Below are 21,349 nucleotides of genomic sequence, written 5' to 3' on the forward strand. Positions count from 1 at the left end.
GATTTTTCTTTTATTTTTATTTATTTTTAGCTGTGAAAAGCCATAAATCTAGAGTACTTATTTTTTGTTTTAGAAAATTTATATGTAAGTCATTGAATCTTTTTAAACCTACAGCTAATATTCTACAGTATGATTATCTACAGCCACAACAAAAAAAAATCTACAGTTTTATATCTAAAGCAAAAGTATAAAGCTACCGCTCATTCCAATCATCCTCTAAGTCAAGAATCTTTCGATGCTAATAGAGCCTCACTGATTAGGACTCCTAATAGTTTTTTTTGAAAAATATATTAAAAAAATTGAGATGATTTCCCTTAAAAAATACTAAATCCAATAAAAAGATTTGAAAGAAAAATGAAACCCTTGCAAACTCTTCTAAAGTCTCAAGAATTTTCTAAAAATATTTCAGTGAGAACTCTTTTTCTCTCTTTGGGTCCCTCTCTCTTTTATTACTTCTTATGAGATACTTGATACATATGTTTTTATCTTATGGCCGACCGCTTAATATCATGATATATTTCGAACTTCTTGATCCAAAATAAACTAGTTAATTAATTAGCAAACTTCATACACATGTACTAGACGGTCAATTATTGTTGCCGTTGATGCAATGATGCACCACCCGTGACTTTGATTTATGAAGAGATTTTTAGGAACACTGCCGTGAGATATTGGGCCGTACATTATTGGTGAGCTGGCTGGGCAAGGGGAGAAGACGCAGGCTTTGGTGACATGGCGCGATCCACGAGCGACAGGTATATTCGTGGGGCTGTGTTTTATGGTGACGTTGGTGTTGTATCTTGTACCGACGAAGATGGTAGCGATGGCGTCGGGGTTTTACTACTTTCGGCATCAGATATTCCGTGATTGAAAACCTTCGATGCTGTTTGTTATCTGATCAGCTCAATTCAAATTATGGCGAGTTCTACTAAAATCCGACAAGATTATGTGTATATTGGGTCGTTTACGCTTATTGGGCTATCTTGGGTCATCTTTTGACATCATCTTGGGTCATTAATAGGCCACTAATTGGACTATATACTAATTCCTTTAGTTGCCTACATGCGTTTCCAAAAGTTTATGGACACCGTTAAATTATCGGACCTACTTTTTGTGTGATAAATGTGAGGAAACAAGACCAACCTGTCTGCACTTATGAAAAACGTTGTTGGTGAGTCACCAATAAAAGACGGATTAAAAAGTTGTTATAATCCACCAACCACGTCCTAAGTACAAATTTCAAATCTTTCTTACTCAGCATTTGATTTTAATTAAAAAAACAAACTTATTTATACCTAGATAACAACAAAATATATGCACAAAAAAAAGGAAACTACGGACGTCGCCCTAATTTTCTCTCTATCTCTGCAGCCGCCTAATACTTCAGTCTTCCAGATCGACGCTTCTCCGGTCACTGGCGCTCCTCGCCGGTACCGGAGAGGCTCCTCCTCGTCTTAGTTCTATCTATTCTCTGTTTTGTTGGTCAAGGGAGGTTGAGGATCTGGGTTCATGTCTGGTTCGATGTTGGTTGGCGTGGCTGTGACTGATTCGAATCTTTGATCTGGTTCGCGGTGGTGGTTTGAGCCGGTTCAGATATGGGGTTTAGATGTTCTTTCGGATCTGGTTTGTAGCTTGTCAATCGTTGCTCATGGAGCCCAATGGATTCAGTTCGTCTCTCTCCTCCCTCTTTATCTAGTTAATATTCAAGTTGTGTTAGTTTGTGGGTTGGTGTTGTCTTGTCTTCTTCGGAGTTTAGCTGTGTGTGAAGCTGTATCAACGGGTCATTATATGGCGGGGCTATGTATTCCGGGTATGGCTTTGTCGATGCTGTGCTTTCCGCTAGTCGTAGCTTCGGAACTGGGGGGCTCCTGCTTCTTCTCGTTCTCTCGATCTTTCAGTGGTTTGTGTTTGTCAAAGTCTCTTTTGTGGGGTTCGTCTTTTGGATGGTAAGTTGCTGTGGAGGTATCTACTTGCCTTCTCCTTGCCGTCATGGTGTGGAGTGAGGTTTCAAGACGAAGCAGTGGTTTCGATCTCTGGCTCTTCTCTTGCGAGGAGGTGACCATTCTCTTGCTTGTAGATGGTTGAGTTTGGGTACACGAGTGTCCGCGTGTTTGAGCCGTTGGTCCTTTTTGACGTTATCCCTACTTGGAGTTTCAAGACTCGATCTTGTGCTTTGCTCTCGCGAGGATCTGGTTTGTCGTTGTAGACGAGTGGTTAGTAGTTATTGGCTTTATGGTGGCTTTGGTCTTTCGTTCGTTTTTACCGTGGCTGTAATCGTGAGTTTGTGGTTTCGACCTGTGGTGGTTTATGGTCCTCTCAAGTTCTGAGTTCTGGGTTCAGCACGTGCTTTTCCATTGTCTTCAGAATGAACGTTTGTCAGTCCTCGCTATGGAGTTTGATTCTGGCTCCTTAAGTTCCTAAGTGTTTCAACTACACCCCCCTCTTATAGCTTGCTTTAGTTAATTTGGTCTTATGTTTAATCACGTGTTTCTTGTTGCTTCCGGGATGTTCGATCTGTGAACTCGCCGGCTTAGTCTCCGAAAGGATTGCGATCCTTGTCGGCTTTGCGTTGTACGATCGGTTTCGAAGGTTATAATAAATTCATAGATGACAAAAAAAAAAAAACAACAAAATATATGCACCATTTTGTAACAAATTGGTTAACCACAAGTACACTGATTACTAATTAGTAATTATATTATTACATCCAACAATTTTGTAAGAGAATATCTGAAAAACAAGAAAACTACATGAATCTTTTCTTTGTTTTTGTCACAACAAATTTTAGTTACAGAAGAAAATTATATAACTCGTAAGGAAGAAAAATAAGGAATGGTTTGGGTATAAAAAGGCCAAACAGAGTTGAATTTTATAAAAGATGAGTTTTAAAGGAGCTAGCTTTGGTCGGAAACTACTCACTACGTGAGAGATCCATCGTACCTCTCTCTCTCTCTCTCTCTCCCTCCCTCCTTCATCTCTCTCTAGTTTGTGGTAAGCGATAGTTATGGCAGTGCCCACCTCCACTGTTTCCGGCATCAAGCTTTCGGGGATCGTCACTTCCTTCAACATCCCAGCTGATGGCTCGAGTCCCGGAAGAATCAGTGTTAAAGTTTATCCGGCATTGACACGGCGGCGATTCTCCTCGATCGGAGCTGTGTCCTCAATTCGCGGGGATTCTAGTCGCATGTAAGTCTCGATTCGTGTATATGTGTCTGCTTAGACTCTCGGTCTGATTGTGATCTTGATGTTGCAGCTCTTTCGCTTACCGTCAGAATCTGGGTTTGAGCGGTTGTCTCGGCGCTCTTAATGCTCTGCCAAGTGTTTGTGAAAATGCCAGCGCTTCTTCCACCAAAGCATTCAACCAGGTGATTTCTCATTTCGGATTTTCACGTTAAAGTTTTCGACTTTAAAAAAAAACCCACATCTTTGTGGGTCAGCAGTTCAGGGTCTTGATCAATCTGGTAGTCACGTGATTGGGTCATGTTTGTTGTTCAAATTTCATTTGTATAGCTTGGGCAAAGTTGATGGCTTTGAGTGAAAGAAAGTGTATGCACTTAGATGGTGGGTTTAAAAAGTTCCGGGTCTTGATGACTCTGGTACTTTAGTATCTGTATCTGTTTCACTCGATTTGTCTTCCGACTACACGTGATTGGGTCCTGTACGTTGTTTGAAGTTTCATTTGTATGGCTTGGGCAAAGTTGGTGGCGTTTATGGATTTTGAGTGGAACTGTATGTACTTAGATGTGTTTAAAAGACCCTTTAGTTTTAGTTTGACATTCCAATGGCTTTGAAGACAGAGGTTTAGTTTAATGAGATTACTATCTTCTCTCATAACATGTTTGCTCTGTTGTACTGTTTTTTTGTTTGTTTGTTTTCTCAGCTGATTGAATCTTTGATTGATCGGGTTGATCTATCTGAATCCGAGGCTGAATCATCTCTCGATTTTTTGCTCAACGATGCAAACGAGGCGCTCATTAGTGCCTTCCTGGTTCTTCTGAGAGCTAAAGGAGAGACATATGAAGAGGTAAGTATATGAAAACGTAAACATAATCCTATTTTTACAAGACCTCACTGAGTAGACAGACATTTACTTTTAAATAATCCTGGTCTTGGGTAGATTGTAGGGTTAGCCAGGGCAATGATGAAGCATGCGAGAAAAGTTGAAGGACTACTTGATGCCGTGGACATAGTAGGAACAGGTGGTGATGGAGCAAACACAGTCAACATATCAACTGGATCTTCAATACTCGCTGCAGCTTGTGGTGCAAAAGTAGCAAAGGTCTAATGACTGAGAAAAAAATCCTTAAAACAAGTTTGATAATTTAAAAAAAAAAACAAGTTTGATAATTTTTAAAAAGTTACTGTAAGTGAATGCATATGTGTTTTGCAGCAAGGGAGCCGTTCGAGTTCCTCTGCATGTGGAAGTGCTGATGTATTAGAGGCACTAGGAGTGGTGATTGACTTAGGACCAGAAGGGATCAAGAGATGTGTTGAAGAATCAGGGATTGGTTTCATGATGGCACCAATGTACCATCCAGCTACGAAGATCGTTAGTCCCGTCCGTAAAAAGCTTAAAATAAAAACTGTTTTCAACGTACTGGGACCTATGCTTAATCCTGCTAGAGTCTCTTATGCCGTCGTTGGAGTGTACCACAAAAATCTGGTAAAACACATTCTTACCCCTGAATCAGGTCTTAAGTCAACAACAACGACAGAAAGTCTTATACTGATCATATTCTATTCTGTTGTGGTGTATATAGGTTATGAAGATGGCAAAGGCGTTGCAACTATTTGGTATGAAAAGAGCATTGGTTGTTCATTCATATGGCCTAGATGAGATGAGTCCCTTAGGTAACCTTCTCTCTTCCCAAAACCATTGACGTTTCATTGATTACCAATCATTTGTGGCTTAATGATAACAGGAGGAGGGCTAGTTTATGATGTAACCCCGGAGAAGATAGAAGAGTTCTCATTTGACCCATGTAAAGATTTCTCTCTCAACTCTTTTATCCTCTCTCTCTCTCTCTCTCTCTCTCTCTCTCTCTCTCTCTCTCTCTCTCTCTCTATTGTAGATGCAGCTTGGTGACATATGAGGGGAGTTAGTTAAATGTAAAGGTTATGTCTTTTGTGACAGTGGACTTTGGTATACCTCGTTGTACACTTGAGGATTTGCGAGGTGGAGGTCCAGACTACAACGCTGATGTGTTAAGACGTGTGCTTTCAGGGGAGAAAGGGTCAATAGCTGATTCATTGGTACGTTATGTTTCATCATTCGCTTTCTCTCTGAAAACTTTCACATTCAATTAGTTCATCTCTTTTTTTTCCCTTGTTTCAGATCCTAAACGCAGCTGCGGCTCTTCTGGTTAGCAACCGAGTCCAAACGCTAGGGGAAGGAGTAACCTTGGCCCGTGAAGTACACTCCTCAGGGAAAGCTATCAAGACGCTTGATTCATGGATTCACTCATCTAACTTAGCTCAGAAATGTCAGTGATTAATGGTGTATACATTTCTCTATATTGTATGAAGGGGACAAAACAAGAACAGGTTTGTAACTAGTTTTCTTTGTCAATCAAAAACCAGAAGAGACCATAGATGTGTACTCAACCTGAGATAATATTCATCCATGGATACCAAATCACACTAAACAGAGTAGATAGAAAGAAGACAATTACAAAACAGGTCCTAACATTAAACCACAACACCATAACACAAGTTCTTACTTGTTCTCCAACTAATCCTCACTTTCATCAGCATCATCCTCATCTTCAGCATCTTCATCATCAGAATCATCCTCATCAGCATCTTCTGCTTCTTCTTCATCACTAACATCATCTCCCTCAATATCATCTTCATCATCATCATCATCATGTCTTGAGACTTTGACAAGCATCTCGGTAGGTTTAATGAGCTTGAATGTGCAGACATCTCCAACCACTAAACCTAACTCTCTGGACAAACGAGACCATCCAGCAGAGAATCTTGACTGTGCATCAGTGACCAAAAACAAAACATCCCATGAATCTTTCCCTTCCGGACGAATCTTGAACCACTTTGTCTTCTTTGCCATATGCATCTCCACAAACACCTTTGGAACTCCCTGTTCCACAAATTTCTTTCATTAGATTAGTTCAATCAATCTGACAGTGTTTTGCTGATCTTGTCTTTGCTTATCTTACCAAGAACACAAGGTGTGATTTCCTTATGGTGATACTGAACTCTGGAACAAGTGATGAGGTGCCTTCTTCTAAATCACTATCCACCTTCTTCTTTTTCTTCATACTCTTCTTGGGTTTTTTGGATTCTTCAGCTTTCTTCTTTCCCAAGTTAAGCTCCTGTTTCTTCCCTTGAGCATTTTTGAGAGAATAATAGCTAGACTCAGAGGAAGACACTATCTCCTCCTTCACATGTTTGTATACTCCTTCCCTTTGTTCTCTCTTGTTCATACCTATATGTTCATCCAAAACCAAACAATAAAAAATCTTCTTCTTACATAAACATCACAAAAGAATCTCATAGAGAGGGGCACTTACCGGAACTAGAAGCGATGGTTGCAGATTCTCTTGGTCTAAGCATCTCCGTACCATCTGGTCCGTAGATGTTGACGTTAAAGCGCATATTACCCTCGTGAGTGAAGGTAAGATACTCGTTTTCACCCAAAGCGTTGTCGTTCACAAACTGATTCCATCCATCATCTTCCATGTAGTGAAAACTTGGGTTCTTGGAGATTTTGACTGTCCATAAGCTTCCCCATGGCACTTTCAAGACCATCTTAAACGACGAAGAGTCGTCGGAGATGCTTCTTATGATGTCATGAGGAATCATTCTCTGTAAACACACAACAAAATCATGAGAAGGGACATCAAGAAACTAACATTACTTCAGTTTCAGTGATCATTTCACACACAGACCCCACAAGAAATTTGAAAAAAAAGATCAGAGCAAGACCTCACCAAGAAACAGATCTAAGTTCATGAGACCACAAGTAGTAGATTTACTTTTGAAACCCTATTTGAACATGAAAAAAACATAATAGATTTGATGGTTCAAACAAAGACCTAGCAAGAAACTAAACTCGGAGAAGAAGTTGAGAAACTTACTATGAGTTGAGAAGAAAGATCTTCCCTTCTAAGAATCTTGAAGAATCCAGGACTGTCACCTTCTTCCATGATCTGACCAAACCCACCGTTTCTAACCATCTCTTCCTTTTTTTCTAGAAACCCTTCTTCAACCCCTCACTCTTAAATCTAAAGCCCCTTTCTCTACTTCTCTCTCTCTCTTTCTCTCTCTGTTTGATTATGGGGAAAGTATGGGAGAAAGAGAGGAGAGAGCTATGTAAGACTTTTTTTCCCCTTAAGACAGCCAAATGTAGCTTCCAAAATTCTTAGTGTTTTCTTTTACAGCATTAATTTCAAAATAATTTTCTTACTTGTGGTTAGTTGAGACAGATTCACATGTGTCATCAAACTAATTAGTTTGGTAATAATACAAGGAAACAGGAGTAAGAGTGAGACTTCACAGACACGCAAAAAGCAGAGCAAATTTCTTGTTTTAGTAACTCAATACTGAAAATGACTTTCCACTTATTTTTTGTTTTACTGCTTAATATATATTTACTTTACAGCCATATATTACGTAATTGGTCGACCACCTATCCTTAATACATAACTTAAATATGTTTTATTGAGAAAAAAATATATAGCTTTTTTACGTTGCATGCTCAGTTTGAATTACTAATAAACCAATCCATTAGAGAGGCATGGTTTTTTTTTTCTTCTGGAAACAAGGGATAGAGATAGGAGTTTTGTATACTAGTAGTTTGTAGTTTTCTATTAATATAGCCTGTGTCATAATTTGAATTGACATCCCCTATTGTGCAATATGCATTATCAATTCCTGATGACAAAAGTTCAATCTTTTGAATTCAACTTATAAGGAATAAAATCATATAAAACTTAGCATGAATAAGTTTAAAAACCAATATCAACTTAAGATTGTTTATTTCTTTTGGACAACATCAACTTGAGACTAAACAAGCCAAAACTAACAAATTTCAAAATGCATGTAATAATGAAACTTATTTTGAATACCCCACATTTTTAGCTTATGAAGGGATTCTGAAAGTTTAGTTAATAGCTATAGATACTACATCTTTATATATTAAAAAGACTAATTCTTGGGTTCACCAACCAATAGAATTATGTTATTTCAAATTTGATATTTTTTTTAAAAGGAAACAAAATATTGTCAAATCATATTATGTTTTTAAAATAAAAAAATAAAAAATAAAAATAGTAGTAATTACAAAAAAAATATTTTTAAGAAAAAACTAAACCCTAAATCCTAATCCCTAAACTCTAAATCCGAAACCCTAAACCCTTGGATAAATCATAAACTCTAAATCAAAAACACTAAACACTAAAACACTCAAGAGTTTAGGATTTTAGTGTTTTTGATTTATAGTTTATGATTTACCCACGGGTTTAGGATTTACCCAAGGGTTTAGGATTTCGGATTTAGGGATTAGGATTTAGGGTTTAGGGTTTAGTGTTTTGCTGACGACGTTAACAATATTTTAAAAAAATTCTTTTATTTTGTAACTATTATTTTTTTTTACCTTTTTATTTTGAAAACATAATATAATTTGACAATATTTTGTTTCCTTTTTAAAAAGATATCAAATTTGAAATAATAAATTTCTATTGGTTGGTGAACCTAGAGGTTCACCTTAGGGGGTGAACCCAAGAATAACTCTATTAAAAACTATATTAAATATAATTTGTTGTACTGTTAGGATCAAGTTGACGTTAGTGCTTGGTTTAAAGTTTGGAAAACAAAACATATAATATTTAAAATTCTGATATATTCATGATGTATTTTACTTAGTTGGATTTCCGATTTCCCTTTTCTTGAATCATATTGAAAGCTTTACTAAAGGAAAAAACGGAAATAGAAGAAAAAACAAAATTTCCGGATAAATGTTCGGGAGTTTGAACCCGACGTGAATCGAACACGCAACCTTCTGATCTGGAGTCAGACGCGCTACCATTGCGCCACGGATCCGGATGCTAAACGGTAGGAGTTATCTTAATTGACCTATGAAACAATTTTAGTTTTAGGTTATTCAAGTGTTGTGTATATCGTTTTCAAAGATCGATCCAAAACGTATTACATGAGATCGTGTAGATTGCATGAAAACTGAATTCATTTTATAACCTTTCCGGAAAACTCATTCGAGAAGAAAGAGTAAAGATTCATCTATATACAATGAATAAATCTAACTCTAGTTCTAAGAACAAAATGGTGAATAAACATCAATGAAGCCGAGAAGTAACATTGATGAAAGTATCTTCAGGGCAAGGGATGGTTAAGCCACCCATTGGATGATCGAACCCAAACTCTTCTTCAGATCTGCTGAGGAGAGCTTGAAACGAAGGCTGGCTCAAGTATGAGATTGGCACCACATATCTCTTCTTCTGGCTCTCTCCAACGTACACCGCAAGAAACCCTTTAGGTGGTGCCGCCATGGTTGCTCTTTTGCTTGTAGAAGCTGTTGCTGTTACGGATCGTCCAAGAATCTTCTTTGCACCCAATAGACTTCTCACCAAAGCCATTTCTAATTTCTTGGTTTTTTGAAAGTTCGAATTCTTTTGAAGAGATGTATGAAAAGATAAAGTTATTGGATTGCTTGTTGTTGGTTGATGATAGAAAGAATGAGTTATGTGTATATATAGAAATATCAATGAAGATAATGAGTTGCAATCCTCTCTGAAAAATCTTTGAAACTTGTGGTGTTGAAGTGTGGGACAAGCTACCAAAATTTCACATGGTTCTGTCTTTCGCATCTGGAAAGAAATGCATTAATGCAATTTGTCTACTTGGATAATCTCCAACGGCAATTCACAAGGGCTTGTTTTCTCAATGTTTCTTTGAATCTGTTGTAATCAAGTGGTTGGTTGTTTGGCCTATTCTCTAAACTCTGAGGTCGAAATGGATTTATTAAGAACTAAAAGTTGGGACCTGTTGTTCTTCAACAACAGAACATAACAACAAGTTTTTGTCAATACTTATTACTGTATGTTTTTATTTGATTAAATATGACATTAATTTCTATGTAAATTTTTTATACAAGTGTCTCAGTTCATCATTTCAGGAGAACAATAAATATTTAGGCTAAGCTTTTGGTAGAAAAAAAAAAAGAAAAAAAGAGTACGGAAGATAAATTTTGATCAAATCAAAGATTTTGTTTCTGACATTGGTATGTGAGTGGAAAGACTGATATATAGTAAACCAGCAGATAACCTAGAAGGAAGGGAAGCAGAGGAAATCTCAAGAAACATAACAAGATTTTCTAGAAGATTATGGGTTATACATAAGCTGTAAGAGCCTCACTATATTAGTTTCTACATGATTCTTGTCCGACAACTGAGAGCTAATACCCTAAATGAAGAATTTTGTTTGGTTGATAAAAAGAACCGACTAATATTAATGCAATCCGTTTAATTTCATCTCTTTGCACTGCTCAGTCTTCTTTGTTAAGTTAAAAGTCTTCAATGGATGATAATTTGGTTAAACAGCAACTAAAGTATAATTTAATTAGTTGTTCAATTGGTGTTGTCATTCTTTTTTCAAGGTTTGATCCAAAATGCATAAATATAACATGAATCACAAATATAACATGAATCATGATTATGTAACAGAATAATGGCATTAACTTCCAAAACGTTTAGACCATTTCCAATGGTTTACTCTATTTCAAGAAGAAAGAGTAAAAAATAATCTCCTATATTTACAAGGAACAAGTCTAACTCTATTCTAAGAACAAAATGATGGATAATCATCACTGAAGCCGAGAAGTCACAGTGATGAAAGTATCTTCATGACATGGGATCGTTAAGCCACCCATTGGATGATCAAACCCAAACTCTTCCTCGGATTTACTGAGAAGAGCTTGAAATGAAGGTTGGCTCAAATATGAGATTGGCACCACATATCTCATCTTCTGACTTTCTCCTACGTACACCGCAAGAAACCCTTTTGGTACCGCCGAGGTTGCTCTTTTGCTTGTTGCAGCTCCAAGAATCTTCTTTGCACCCAATAGACTTCTCACCAAAGCCATTTCTAGTTTTTTTTTTTTTGAAAGTTTGAATCCTTTTGAAGCTTCTGAAGATGTTATGAAAAGGTTCAAGTTATTGGATGTATTGCTTGTTTGTTGGTTGATGATAGAAATAATAGGTAATGTGATGTGTATATATAGAAAGATCAACCAATGAATTGAAACCTCTCTGAAAAATCCTTGAAGCTTGTGGACTTGAAGTGTGGGACAGACTAGAGCAGGGTTTCACATGGTTCTGTCTTCACCAACTGAGAAAGTTGTAGTTTAATGTAATTTGTCTTGATGAGATTATTAATTAAGTATGGGACAATAAACTAAAAACAAAATGCAATTCACAAGGGCTTGTTTTCTCAATGTTTGTTTAGATAAGACATATGTTATTGTCAATAATAAAGACCAGTAAGTTTTTGTTCATCATGTTCTGCGGTGATCATATTCCCTCATCTCTGTGGTCTAAACGGATTTATTTAATAATAACTCAAAGTGGGGATTTTATGTTTCTCAACAACAGAACAACAAGTCTCTGTCACAGGTTAACTTGTTCTTTGATGATATCCACAACTAGGATCACAGGACAGTTATACGTAAAAAAATGAACATCTCGTTAGGTTTAGTTTCTTGTCATCTATCATATCTAGAAGACAGAACCATGTGAAACTTTGTTTGTGTATGTTCATCATCAATCTATTTATACATCCGGAGACAAAACCAAGTATTCAAATCACCAAGTAGTAAATAAAGCAAATCCAAACCAGAATCTGAGCATCTATAACATTTTTTCAGAAGCTTCAAATTTTAGTTTTCCAGACACGAGAAATGGCTTTGTTCAGAGGTCTCTTGGGTGCAAAGAAGATCATTGGCGTTTCTGTAGCGGTTACAAGCAAACAGACCGTTTCAGCGCCAAAGGGGTTTCTTGCAGTGTACGTTGGTGAAGACCAGCTCCAGAAGAAGAGATTTTTGGTGCCAATATCAAATCTAAACCAGCCTTCGTTTCAAGCTCTTCTCAGCAAATCCGAAGAAGAGTTTGGGTTTGATCATCCAATGGGTGGCTTGACCATCCCTTGTCTTGAAGATACCTTTATTAGTGTGACGTCAAGGTTTCAATGATGATGTTCCAAAAGAAGAAGAAACTAACGTTAGTTAGAGATATAATCATCCAATGTAAATATGTTAACGTTTTACAATGTGAAAGAGTTAAATGATATGAACAGTTTCAGAATGCTTTTTCTCCCAAGTTAAATGAATGTGCAACCAAAACACAAACAATGAAAAGCTAAAGGTGGTTTTCTCTCTCTCTCTCTTTGGATTCGTTAGGGCATCCACAATGGGAGCTCTTGAGTGAGTCTTTAGGGAGTGTGGAGCAAAAAAGAATGATTAAAATCCTTTGGTAAAGATTGACCGTTACACTGTTCACGTGCCCTATTGACTACGTGGCGACCTGTGAATGGTCATTTTTTTTTTTAAATCCAAAATATCCAGGATTTATCCGAAATGCCCTTGTCGCTAAGGACTCCGATGAGTCTCACAGGTGGTTTAAATTGCTTAAGTTCTCTGTCACAATTGCTACTCCCTTCTCAAAATCGATTTCCCTGAACAGGATAACATGAACAGATACTGGAAACAGAGTTCTCTGTTTTGTACAGGTTTCATTCTCTAACGTACAGTACAATCCACCATCGATTATGCTTTCTTCAATCCTTAATCGTTTTCTTACGTATGCTACTATGGTTTTATTTCCTCTTTCTTGATTCTTTTTTCTTTCTTCTAAAATCTGTATACCATGCAGACAGCAGACCAATGTTTTCGCTCTTTTTGTGTCGTGGTACTTGTTAGTGTTTGGTAGGAAGACCAGAAACCGATTCAGACCGGAACAAATATTTTCGGGTATAATAAATTGAGTTCAAATTAGATTGTACTCCTAGTGGAACCAGGTGAAAAACAGGAGGGAAAATTTTGGGACGGAAGCAAAAAAATATATCCGGATTAATGTTCGGGAGTTTGAACCCGACGTGAATCGAACACGCAACCTTCTGATCTGGAGTCAGACGCGCTACCATTGCGCCACGGATCCGGATGTTTATACACTCAAGTATACTTATGTAACCCTGATTTTATATAATACAAAGTTAGGGTTCCTTCGTTTTCAACGATCGATCAAAAATGTATTGACAAGATCGTGTCCATTGCATAAAAATGACATTCACCATGTAAACCTTTAGAACAACTCTTTCAAGAAGAAAGATAAAAAAGGTCATCTATTTACAATGAATATGTCTACTTCTAACTCCACAAGAATAAAATACTAGAAAATCAGTTATTCATCACTGCATCCGAGAAGTCACATTGATGAATGTATCTTCGGGACAAGGAATGGTTAGGCCACCCATTGGATGATCAAACCCAAACTCTTCCTCGGATTTACTGAGAAGAGCTTGAAACGAAGGCTGGCTCAAGTAAGAGATTGGCACCATATATCTCTTCTTCTGACTTTCTCCTACGTACACCGCAAGAAACCCTTTTGGTGGTGCCGCCATGGTTGCTCTTTTGGCGGTGTAGAGGCCAAAAATCTTCGTTGCACCCAGTAGACTTCTCATCAACGCCATCTCTTTTTGTAAAGTTTGAAAATTCTTTTGAGGCTTTTGATCAGATGTATGAAAAGCTTCAAGTTGATGGATATGTTGCTTCCTGTTTGTTGATGATATAAAGAAAGGGGTATGTGTATATATAGAAAGATCAATGAATGAGTTTGAACCTTCTTTGAAAAGTCGTTGAAACCTGTGGTCTACAAGTGTGGGACAAGCTAGAACATGGTTCTGTCTTTAACATCTATAAAAGATGTATTAAAACAACTTGTCTATCTGGATAATCTCCATATCCAGTTCACAAGGGCTTGTTTTCTCAATGTTTCTAAGGAAAGAATCCTCTATTTTACTTATAATTGGTCATGTGTGATCCTAATATAATCAAAGAACAACTTGAACGGTGGAATAGACTTATTGTTATGTTGTTGAGAAACTTCAGGTCCCCACTTTTGGTTCCTACTAAACCCATTTAGACCACGTAAATGAGATAATAGGACAAATAACCAACCATAGAACGTGGAAGAAAGAACCTTGCTAGAAGCCCTTGTAACTCATCTATCATAAAGACAAATTGCATTAATGCCTCTTTTCTGTAGTTCTTAAGACAGAACCATGTGATCTGCTCTGGTCTGTCCCACGATCCAAGTCCACAAGTTTCAAAGTTTTTTTTCTATGAGATTTCAACTCATTCATTGATCTATCTATATATACACATGAGCCATTCATTCTATCATCAACCAAAAACAAGCAATCAAGTAACCTTAATCATTTCATACATCTTCAAAAGAACTCAAGCGTTCAGCAACAAAAAAAAAACAAATGGCTTTTGTGAGAAGTCTATTGGGCGCAAAGAAGATTCTTGGCCGCTCTGTAACAGCAACAGCTTCTACAAGCAAAAGAGCAACATCGGCGGCACCAAAAGGGTTTCTTGCGGTGTACGTAGGAGAGAGCCAGAAGAAGAGATATGTGGTGCCAGTCTCATACTTGAGCCAGCCCTCATTTCAAGCTCTTCTCAGCAAATCAGAAGAAGAGTTTGGGTTTGATCATCCAATGGGTGGCTTAACTATTCCTTGTCCTGAAGATATTTTCATCAATGTGACTTCTCGGCTTCAGTGATGATTATCCAACATACTGTTCGTCTAGTTAGAGATAGATTCTTTGTAAATAGAGGATTTTTTTCTCTTCTTCTTGAAAGAGTTGTTCTATATTTTTTAAGTGAATACCATTCAATTTTTTAAAAACTCACCAGAGAATCTTTACAAAGCATACAGAACAAAAATCATGTTGCTTGTCCTCCAGTCAACCAGATAAAAACATATGAAACGCATATCTATGTGAAACTCTGTTTTGTTTACATCACAAGTTTCAGCTCAGTAACGTCTCTCGGCTCCAAAACAATGACATCGTCATAAAACAGAGTTAATCTTTGTAAATAGATAGACACCTTTTCCTTTGATCATTCAAAAACATTAAGAAAAACTTCCCACATAATCAGCAGATTTCGTTTGTCAATCGGGTAAAATATGTAATGTGTTACTGAATGATTACTCTGTCTTACTTCTAGCAAATGTTATGTGATCCAATGTATCCAAAACACTGAGCTGATCGAGCCATACCGAAGCTGTTTAAATCTGTCTCAAAACGAGGTATCCTCTGCATATAAGTGGTCTTTGGGGTCATTTGATTGTGCAGTGAGATCACTGAGATGGTAATCTTAAGATTAAAATATAATTGTCATAAGACAAGAATATTAATGAAGATAAAAAAAAGCTAATTTGTCATAAAATAAGAATCTTGTATTGGTTTGTGTTCTTAGAAATATGGCATAGACATTTGAGCTTTGTAACCTCTTGTAACTCTTTTTAACAAAAAATGAGGAAAACAGTTAACATATTTACATTGAATAATTCTATATATCTAACTTGGGCTAACTAATGTCAGTTTTTTCTTCTTCTGGAACATCTTCACTGAAGCTGGGAAGTCACATTGATGAAGGTATCTTCAGGACAAGGAATCGTCAAGCCACCCATTGGATGATCAAATCCAAACTCTTCCTCGGATTTACTGAGAAGCGCTTGAAACGAAGGCTGGTTTAAGTATGAGATTGGCACCAAGTATCTCTTCTTCTGTACCTGGTCTTCACCAACGTACACTGCAAGAAACCCCTTTGGTGCTGAAAATGTCCTTTTGCTTGTAACCGGTACAGAAAAGTTAATAATCCTCTTTGCACCCAAGAGACCTCTAAACAAAGCCATTTTCTTGTGTCTGGAAAATTGAAATTTGAAGCTTCCGAGAAAAGGTTAGATGCTCAGATTCAAGGTTTCGATTGCTTTAATGATTTGAAGACTTGGTTATGTCTCTGGATGTATATATAGATTGATGATGAACTTAAAACCACCCTGGAACCATTGAAGGCATGGGACATACACAAAGAGAGTATCACATGGTTCTGTCTTATAGAGATGATAGATGACAAGAAACGAAACCTAACGAGCATCATCTGTTTGTTTTCTCATGTCTGACTAATAAATGAAGAGAAGAAATGAAGGTACTCAATTTTTTCTTACGTATAACTGTCCTGTGTGAACCTAGTTGTGGATATAACCAGAGAACAACTTAACCTGTGACAGAGACGTGTTGTTCTGTTGTTGAGAAACGTCAGGTCCACACTTATATTTCTTATTAACTAAATCCATTTAGACCACAGAGTCATGAGGGAGTATGATCACCACAGAACATGAAGAACAGAAACTTGTTGGTCTTTATTATTGACAATGGCATATGTCTTATCTAAACAAACATTGGGAAAACAAGCCCTTGTGTATTGCATATGGAGTATGTCTTTAATATATTGTCCTACTTATTATCAATCAAGACAAATTGCAATAAACTAAAGGTCTCCAAATGCAAAAGACAGAACCATGTGCAACTGTGTTCTCGTTTGTCCAACGCTTCAAGACCACAAGTTTCAAAGATTTTTCAAAGTCTTCAACTCATTCACTACTCTATATATAATACACAAATCCCACTCTTTCAATCATCAACCAGCAAGCAGCAATCCAATAACTTGAATCTTTTCATACTTCTCTTCAAAAGAGTTTAAAATTTCAGACAAATGGCTTTGGTTAGAAGTTTGTTGGGTGCAAAGAAGATTCTTGGTCGTTCCGTAACAGCAACAGCTTCTACAAGCAAAAGAGCAACCATGGCGGCACCACCAAAAGGGTTTCTTGCGGTGTACGTAGGAGAGAGTCAGAAGAAGAGATATGTGGTGCCAATCTCATACTTGAGCCAGCCCTCATTTCAAGCTCTCCTCAGCAGATCTGAAGAAGAGTTTGGGTTTGATCATCCAACGGGTGGCTTAACTATCCCTTGTCCTGAAGATACTTTCATCAATGTTACTTCTCGGCTTCATTGATGATTATCCATCATATTGTTCATCTAGTTAGAGATAGACTTGTACCTTGTAAATAGATGATTTTTTCTCTTCTTCTTGAAAGAGTTGTTCTATAATTTTTTGAAAGTGAATGACATAGACACAATTCGCTCAATAATCTTTAATGTCTTGTGCTCTTATTTGATCACTACTTCATCCGGTGTGTCTCCGCATTCAACATAAATAATTTTTGAAAATATGAAAGAAAAAAACTAATAAGATTATCATTACAAGGCATTAAGAACAAAACCATGTTACTTGTCCTACAGTCAAACCAGATTAACACATCTGAAACACAAAACTGAGTGAAACTCTTTGTTGAGAAAAAAAAACTATATGAAACTCTTTTCTTTGAATATCACAAGTAACAACTCTGTAATAACGTTCTTTTAGCTCCAAAATAATGATCTAGTCATCAAACAGAGTTAATCTTCTACAGAGAGTTTGTTGCAGAGAATATGAAATTCAGTGTGAATTCGGTATTTAATCATACAAAACATTGAGGAAAATTTTCAATATAATCAACAAATTTTGTTTGTCAATCTGGTTAGATGTGTAATGCGTTCACTAAATGATTACTGAGATGGTAATTTTCAGATTAAAAGCTAACTTGTAATAAGATAAAAAATATTACTGAAGATATAACATACTACCCATATGGCCATATATTGGTTTGTGTCTGAAAACAGATATGGATCATAGACAATTGTGTACGCAAGAATGATGAAATTTTTATCAAAAAACTTGCTGCAAGTTGTATGACTAATAAACCATTGTCCTCACAGAGAAATATGGCATACACATTTGAGCTTTGTAATCTCTTGAATAACTCATAGAAAAAGCTAACATAGTTACATTGAATAATTCTATCTCTAACTCGGGCTAACTAATGTCAGATCTTTATTCTTCTAGGACATTATTGAAACCGGGAAGTCACACTGATGAAGGTATCTTCAGGACAAGGAATCGTTAATCCACCCATTGGATGATCAAATCCAAACTCTTCCTCAGATTTACAGAGAAGAGCTTGAAACGAAGGCTGGCTCAAGTACGATATGGGCACCACATATCTCTTCTTTTGGACCTGGTCTTCACCAACGTACACCGCAAGAAACCCCTTTGGAGCTGAAACTGTCTTTTTGCTTGTAGCCGCTGCAGAAAGGCCAATAATCCTCTTGGCACCCAAGAGACCTCTGAACAAAGCCATTTCTTGCGTCTTGAAATTTGAAATTTGAAGCTTCTGAAAGAAGTGTTAGATGCTCAAATTAAAGGTTTGGATTTCTTGGTGAATTGAAGACTTGGTTCTGTCTCTGGATTGTATAAATAGATTGAATATTGATAAGTATGGGACATGCACAAACAGAGTTTCACATGGTTTTGTCTTCTAGATATGATAGATGACAAGAAACGATACCTAACGAGCATTATCGGTTTGTTTTCTCATGTCTGCATAATAAATGAAGAGAAAAAGTGACGGTACTCAGTTTTTAATGTATAACTGTCCTGTGGATATAATCAAAGATAAACTTAACATGTGACAGAGACTTGATGTTTTGTTGGTGAGAAACCTCAGGTCCCTACTTTGAGGTCTTATAAATTAAATCCATTCAGACCATAGAGATGAGGGAATATGATGACCACAGAACATGAAGAATAGAAACTTGCTGGTCTTTATTATTGATAGTAGCATAAGACTAACGTACAGAACATTGAGAAAACAGCCCTTGTGAATTGCATATGGATATGTTTTTAGTTTATTGTCCCCCACGCAATCAATCCAAATCGTATTAAACTAAAACAAAGCCATGTGAAACTTTGCTCTAGTCTGTCCTACACTCACAAGTTTCAAGGAATTTTCAGAGAGGTTTCAGATCATTCATTCATCTTTCTATATATACACATGACATTACCCATTCTTTCTATCATCAACCAACAAACTACAAGCAATATTCCAATAACTTCAAAATCTTTCCTACATTTTCAGAAGGTTCAGAAGAATTCGATCTTTCACACAAAAGAAACATAAATGGCTTTCGTTAGAAGTATGTTGAGTGCAAAGAAGATTTTTGGCCGCTCCGTAACAGCAGCAGCCGCAACAAGCAAAAGGGCTGCCTCGGCCGCACCAAAAGGGTTTCTTGCAGTGTACGTAGGAGAGAGCCAGAAGAAGAGATATGTGGTGCCGATCTCATACTTGAACCAGCCTTCATTTCAAGCTCTTCTCAGTAAATCCGAGGAAGAGTTTGGATTTGATCATCCAATGGGTGGCTTGACGATCCCTTGCCCTGAAGATACTTTCATCAATGTTACTTCTCGGCTTCAATGATGATTTATTCACCATTTTGTTCTTAGAATTAGAGTTAGACTTGTTCATTGTATATAGATGAATTTTTCGGAAAGGTTATAAATAGAATATTCCATTTTCATGCAATTGACACGATCATGTCAAATACAATTTAGACAATTTTTTTGCAGAAGTACATTAAAATTTTGGATATTAAAATTAAATAATACCTTAAACAAATTACATGATATTTATCATCTAAACCAAAATAAATATTTTCATACAAAATATAAAACAGACTTGGAAATAAAACTATTAACATATCACAAATTTTGACTTTAACAAATATATATTTTCATGCAAAATATAAAATAGAAAAACGAAAGCAAATTTAAAATATCAGATATTCTTAGATTGAGTGATATTTTAGTACACTAGATAATACATCTATGTATACCAAAAAAAAACTACGGCTTAAAACATGTACTGTGAAATCGTCTTGGAACTCACGTAACCATGAGAGAAAACAACAATGATGTAATCCAATGTATGTTCACTCTGTTTTTAATATCTAACAAAGCTCAAAGACTGGAATATATCGCGTTCTCCTAAAATAGTGAAGTGAGAGACACTTGTATATTCTTTACTTAGAACTAACTTACGCAATTGAAGCTCTTTTTTTTTTTTTTTTTTTTTTTTTTTTTGAACACAGCGCAATTGAAGCTCAATCAAACAAACATCCGTTTCTTAATTAATATTTGAAAGAGAGAATCATGTGAAACTCTGTTCGCGTAGGCAACAAGTTTCAACTCATTCCATTGATTACTATATATATCCTGAAACGGTACAAACTCTTCATATCATTAACACTCAAGCAATCCAAAAATTTGCCAAACATTCAAGATGCACTTATATTAGACAACAAAATTGACATTCACATTGAACTTTGTAACTTGGAACAACTCTTTTCTCACAAAGAACCGAGGAAAAAGGTTGACCTATTTACATTGAATAAATCTATTTCTAACTCGGAATACATGACGTTAGATCTCTCTTCTCCTCGGATCACTTTCCCTTTAGCTGAGAAGTTACATTGAAGAAGGCATCTTCAGGACAAGGGATCGTTAAGCCACCCAATGGATGATCAAAACCAAACTCTTCTTCAGATTTACTGAGCAGAGCTTGAAATGAAGGCTGGCTCAAATATGAAACAGGAACAAGGTATCTCTTCTTCTAGACTTGATCCTCACCAACGTACACCGCAAGAAACCCTTTTGGTGTAGTAGCCGTTACAGAGCGGCTCAGGATCTTCTTAGCACCTAATATACTTCTCACCAAAGCCATTTCTATATTTTTTTTTCTTGTCTGAAAGTATGAATTCTTTTGAAGAGATGTGTCAAAAGATTTAAGTTAATGGATTGCTGATTGTTAGTTGATGATTGAAAGAGTGGGATATGTGTATCATATATAGAGAAGTGAGTGAGTTGAGGAGTCTCTGAATAATCTTTGAAACTTGTGCTCTTGAAGCGTTGGACAGACAAGAACAGAGTTGCACATGGTTCTGTCTTTAGCATTTTGAAACTTCTACGTTAATGCAATTTGTCTTGATTGATGATGCCTTTGTCTTCCTGTCTTATCTCTCAACAAAACCGTCTCCGACAGTGACTTCACCCCGAACCAAACACTGACCCTTCTGATTAAAACCTATCATAATCTTCTTTGAGTAACAACTGTCAAGTGTGATCCTAGTTGCGGATATCATCAAAAAACAACTTAACTTGTGATAGCGACTTCATGTTCTGTTGTTGAGAAACTTCAGGTCCCTACTTTGAGGTCTTATTAATTAAATCCATTTAGACCACAGAGCTGTGAGAATATATGATCACCACAGAACATGAAGAACAGCAACTTGCTGGCCTTTATTATTGACAATAGCATAC

The 21,349-nt window shown here is 36.7% G+C and overlaps 11 protein-coding genes, 2 non-coding genes and 1 pseudogene across 13 annotated transcripts; 5 read left to right on the forward strand and 9 right to left on the reverse strand.

Annotated features, from left to right (window-relative positions):
- Window positions 1-2,795: 2,795 nt before the first annotated feature.
- On the forward strand, window positions 2,796-5,589 carry LOC103851145 (anthranilate phosphoribosyltransferase, chloroplastic). Its single transcript, XM_009127978.3, has 9 exons — window positions 2,796-3,186; window positions 3,254-3,365; window positions 3,881-4,024; window positions 4,118-4,279; window positions 4,391-4,663; window positions 4,761-4,851; window positions 4,923-4,982; window positions 5,135-5,253; window positions 5,336-5,589. Exons 1-9 carry the CDS (start codon window positions 3,005-3,007, stop codon window positions 5,489-5,491), a joined length of 1,299 nt encoding a protein of 432 aa, XP_009126226.1. The 5' UTR covers window positions 2,796-3,004; the 3' UTR covers window positions 5,492-5,589.
- On the reverse strand, window positions 5,540-7,370 carry LOC103851146 (B3 domain-containing protein At5g18000). The gene is made up of 4 exons (XM_009127979.3): window positions 7,098-7,370; window positions 6,531-6,825; window positions 6,177-6,445; window positions 5,540-6,097 (listed from the first exon to the last, which is right to left on the reverse strand). Exons 1-4 carry the CDS (start codon window positions 7,194-7,196, stop codon window positions 5,732-5,734), a joined length of 1,029 nt encoding a protein of 342 aa, XP_009126227.1. The 5' UTR covers window positions 7,197-7,370; the 3' UTR covers window positions 5,540-5,731.
- Window positions 7,371-8,988: 1,618 nt separating this feature from the next.
- On the reverse strand, window positions 8,989-9,060 carry TRNAW-CCA. Its single transcript has one exon. It is a non-coding gene; the product is annotated as a tRNA-Trp (tRNA).
- A 122-nt stretch (window positions 9,061-9,182) lies between these two features.
- Window positions 9,183-10,000, reverse strand: LOC103851147 (auxin-responsive protein SAUR23). The gene has a single exon (XM_009127980.3). The coding sequence runs from the start codon at window positions 9,840-9,842 to the stop codon at window positions 9,312-9,314; it is 531 nt and encodes a 176-aa protein (XP_009126228.2). The 5' UTR covers window positions 9,843-10,000; the 3' UTR covers window positions 9,183-9,311.
- Window positions 10,001-10,671: 671 nt separating this feature from the next.
- On the reverse strand, window positions 10,672-11,377 carry LOC103851148 (auxin-responsive protein SAUR22). Its single transcript, XM_009127981.3, has one exon. It carries the CDS (start codon window positions 11,114-11,116, stop codon window positions 10,838-10,840), a length of 279 nt encoding a protein of 92 aa, XP_009126229.1. The 5' UTR covers window positions 11,117-11,377; the 3' UTR covers window positions 10,672-10,837.
- Window positions 11,378-11,692: 315 nt separating this feature from the next.
- On the forward strand, window positions 11,693-12,340 carry LOC103851150 (auxin-responsive protein SAUR22). Its single transcript, XM_009127982.3, has one exon. It carries the CDS (start codon window positions 11,930-11,932, stop codon window positions 12,218-12,220), a length of 291 nt encoding a protein of 96 aa, XP_009126230.1. The 5' UTR covers window positions 11,693-11,929; the 3' UTR covers window positions 12,221-12,340.
- Window positions 12,341-13,112: 772 nt separating this feature from the next.
- TRNAW-CCA lies at window positions 13,113-13,184 on the reverse strand. Its single transcript has one exon. It is a non-coding gene; the product is annotated as a tRNA-Trp (tRNA).
- Window positions 13,185-13,276: 92 nt separating this feature from the next.
- Window positions 13,277-14,084, reverse strand: LOC103851151 (auxin-responsive protein SAUR21). The gene has a single exon (XM_009127983.3). The coding sequence runs from the start codon at window positions 13,714-13,716 to the stop codon at window positions 13,435-13,437; it is 282 nt and encodes a 93-aa protein (XP_009126231.2). The 5' UTR covers window positions 13,717-14,084; the 3' UTR covers window positions 13,277-13,434.
- A 184-nt stretch (window positions 14,085-14,268) lies between these two features.
- Window positions 14,269-14,940, forward strand: LOC103851152 (auxin-responsive protein SAUR21). The gene has a single exon (XM_009127984.3). The coding sequence runs from the start codon at window positions 14,515-14,517 to the stop codon at window positions 14,809-14,811; it is 297 nt and encodes a 98-aa protein (XP_009126232.1). The 5' UTR covers window positions 14,269-14,514; the 3' UTR covers window positions 14,812-14,940.
- A 509-nt stretch (window positions 14,941-15,449) lies between these two features.
- Window positions 15,450-16,398, reverse strand: LOC103851153 (auxin-responsive protein SAUR21-like). The gene has a single exon (XM_009127986.3). The coding sequence runs from the start codon at window positions 15,948-15,950 to the stop codon at window positions 15,660-15,662; it is 291 nt and encodes a 96-aa protein (XP_009126234.1). The 5' UTR covers window positions 15,951-16,398; the 3' UTR covers window positions 15,450-15,659.
- Window positions 16,399-16,730: 332 nt separating this feature from the next.
- LOC103851154 (auxin-responsive protein SAUR21) lies at window positions 16,731-17,234 on the forward strand. The gene has a single exon (XM_009127987.3). The coding sequence runs from the start codon at window positions 16,811-16,813 to the stop codon at window positions 17,108-17,110; it is 300 nt and encodes a 99-aa protein (XP_009126235.1). The 5' UTR covers window positions 16,731-16,810; the 3' UTR covers window positions 17,111-17,234.
- Window positions 17,235-17,857: 623 nt separating this feature from the next.
- On the reverse strand, window positions 17,858-18,416 carry LOC103851155 (auxin-responsive protein SAUR21). The gene has a single exon (XM_009127988.3). The coding sequence runs from the start codon at window positions 18,333-18,335 to the stop codon at window positions 18,045-18,047; it is 291 nt and encodes a 96-aa protein (XP_009126236.1). The 5' UTR covers window positions 18,336-18,416; the 3' UTR covers window positions 17,858-18,044.
- A 448-nt stretch (window positions 18,417-18,864) lies between these two features.
- LOC103851156 (auxin-responsive protein SAUR20) lies at window positions 18,865-19,556 on the forward strand. Its single transcript, XM_009127989.3, has one exon. The coding sequence runs from the start codon at window positions 19,155-19,157 to the stop codon at window positions 19,449-19,451; it is 297 nt and encodes a 98-aa protein (XP_009126237.2). The 5' UTR covers window positions 18,865-19,154; the 3' UTR covers window positions 19,452-19,556.
- A 555-nt stretch (window positions 19,557-20,111) lies between these two features.
- LOC103851157 lies at window positions 20,112-21,310 on the reverse strand (annotated as a pseudogene).
- Window positions 21,311-21,349: the final 39 nt, after the last annotated feature.

The sequence above is a fragment of the Brassica rapa genome, chromosome A02 (genome assembly GCF_000309985.2).
Source record: "Brassica rapa cultivar Chiifu-401-42 chromosome A02, CAAS_Brap_v3.01, whole genome shotgun sequence".
Taxonomy (NCBI): Eukaryota; Viridiplantae; Streptophyta; class Magnoliopsida; order Brassicales; family Brassicaceae; genus Brassica; species Brassica rapa.

Coding starts and splice junctions, on each gene's coding strand:
- LOC103851145 (XM_009127978.3), top strand. CDS start 3,005: ATGGCAGTGCCCACCTCCACTGTTTCCGGCATCAAGCTTTCGGGGATC. Junction 3,187..3,253: donor CGCGGGGATTCTAGTCGCAT/GTAAGTCTCGAT, acceptor TTGATGTTGCAG/CTCTTTCGCTTACCGTCAGA. Junction 3,366..3,880: donor CCACCAAAGCATTCAACCAG/GTGATTTCTCAT, acceptor TTGTTTTCTCAG/CTGATTGAATCTTTGATTGA.
- LOC103851146 (XM_009127979.3), bottom strand. CDS start 7,196: ATGGTTAGAAACGGTGGGTTTGGTCAGATCATGGAAGAAGGTGACAGT. Junction 6,826..7,097: donor ATCTTTCTTCTCAACTCATA/GTAAGTTTCTCA, acceptor GTGTGTTTACAG/AGAATGATTCCTCATGACAT. Junction 6,446..6,530: donor AACCATCGCTTCTAGTTCCG/GTAAGTGCCCCT, acceptor ATGAACATATAG/GTATGAACAAGAGAGAACAA.
- LOC103851147 (XM_009127980.3), bottom strand. CDS start 9,842: ATGCGAAAGACAGAACCATGTGAAATTTTGGTAGCTTGTCCCACACTT.
- LOC103851148 (XM_009127981.3), bottom strand. CDS start 11,116: ATGGCTTTGGTGAGAAGTCTATTGGGTGCAAAGAAGATTCTTGGAGCT.
- LOC103851150 (XM_009127982.3), top strand. CDS start 11,930: ATGGCTTTGTTCAGAGGTCTCTTGGGTGCAAAGAAGATCATTGGCGTT.
- LOC103851151 (XM_009127983.3), bottom strand. CDS start 13,716: ATGGCGTTGATGAGAAGTCTACTGGGTGCAACGAAGATTTTTGGCCTC.
- LOC103851152 (XM_009127984.3), top strand. CDS start 14,515: ATGGCTTTTGTGAGAAGTCTATTGGGCGCAAAGAAGATTCTTGGCCGC.
- LOC103851153 (XM_009127986.3), bottom strand. CDS start 15,950: ATGGCTTTGTTTAGAGGTCTCTTGGGTGCAAAGAGGATTATTAACTTT.
- LOC103851154 (XM_009127987.3), top strand. CDS start 16,811: ATGGCTTTGGTTAGAAGTTTGTTGGGTGCAAAGAAGATTCTTGGTCGT.
- LOC103851155 (XM_009127988.3), bottom strand. CDS start 18,335: ATGGCTTTGTTCAGAGGTCTCTTGGGTGCCAAGAGGATTATTGGCCTT.
- LOC103851156 (XM_009127989.3), top strand. CDS start 19,155: ATGGCTTTCGTTAGAAGTATGTTGAGTGCAAAGAAGATTTTTGGCCGC.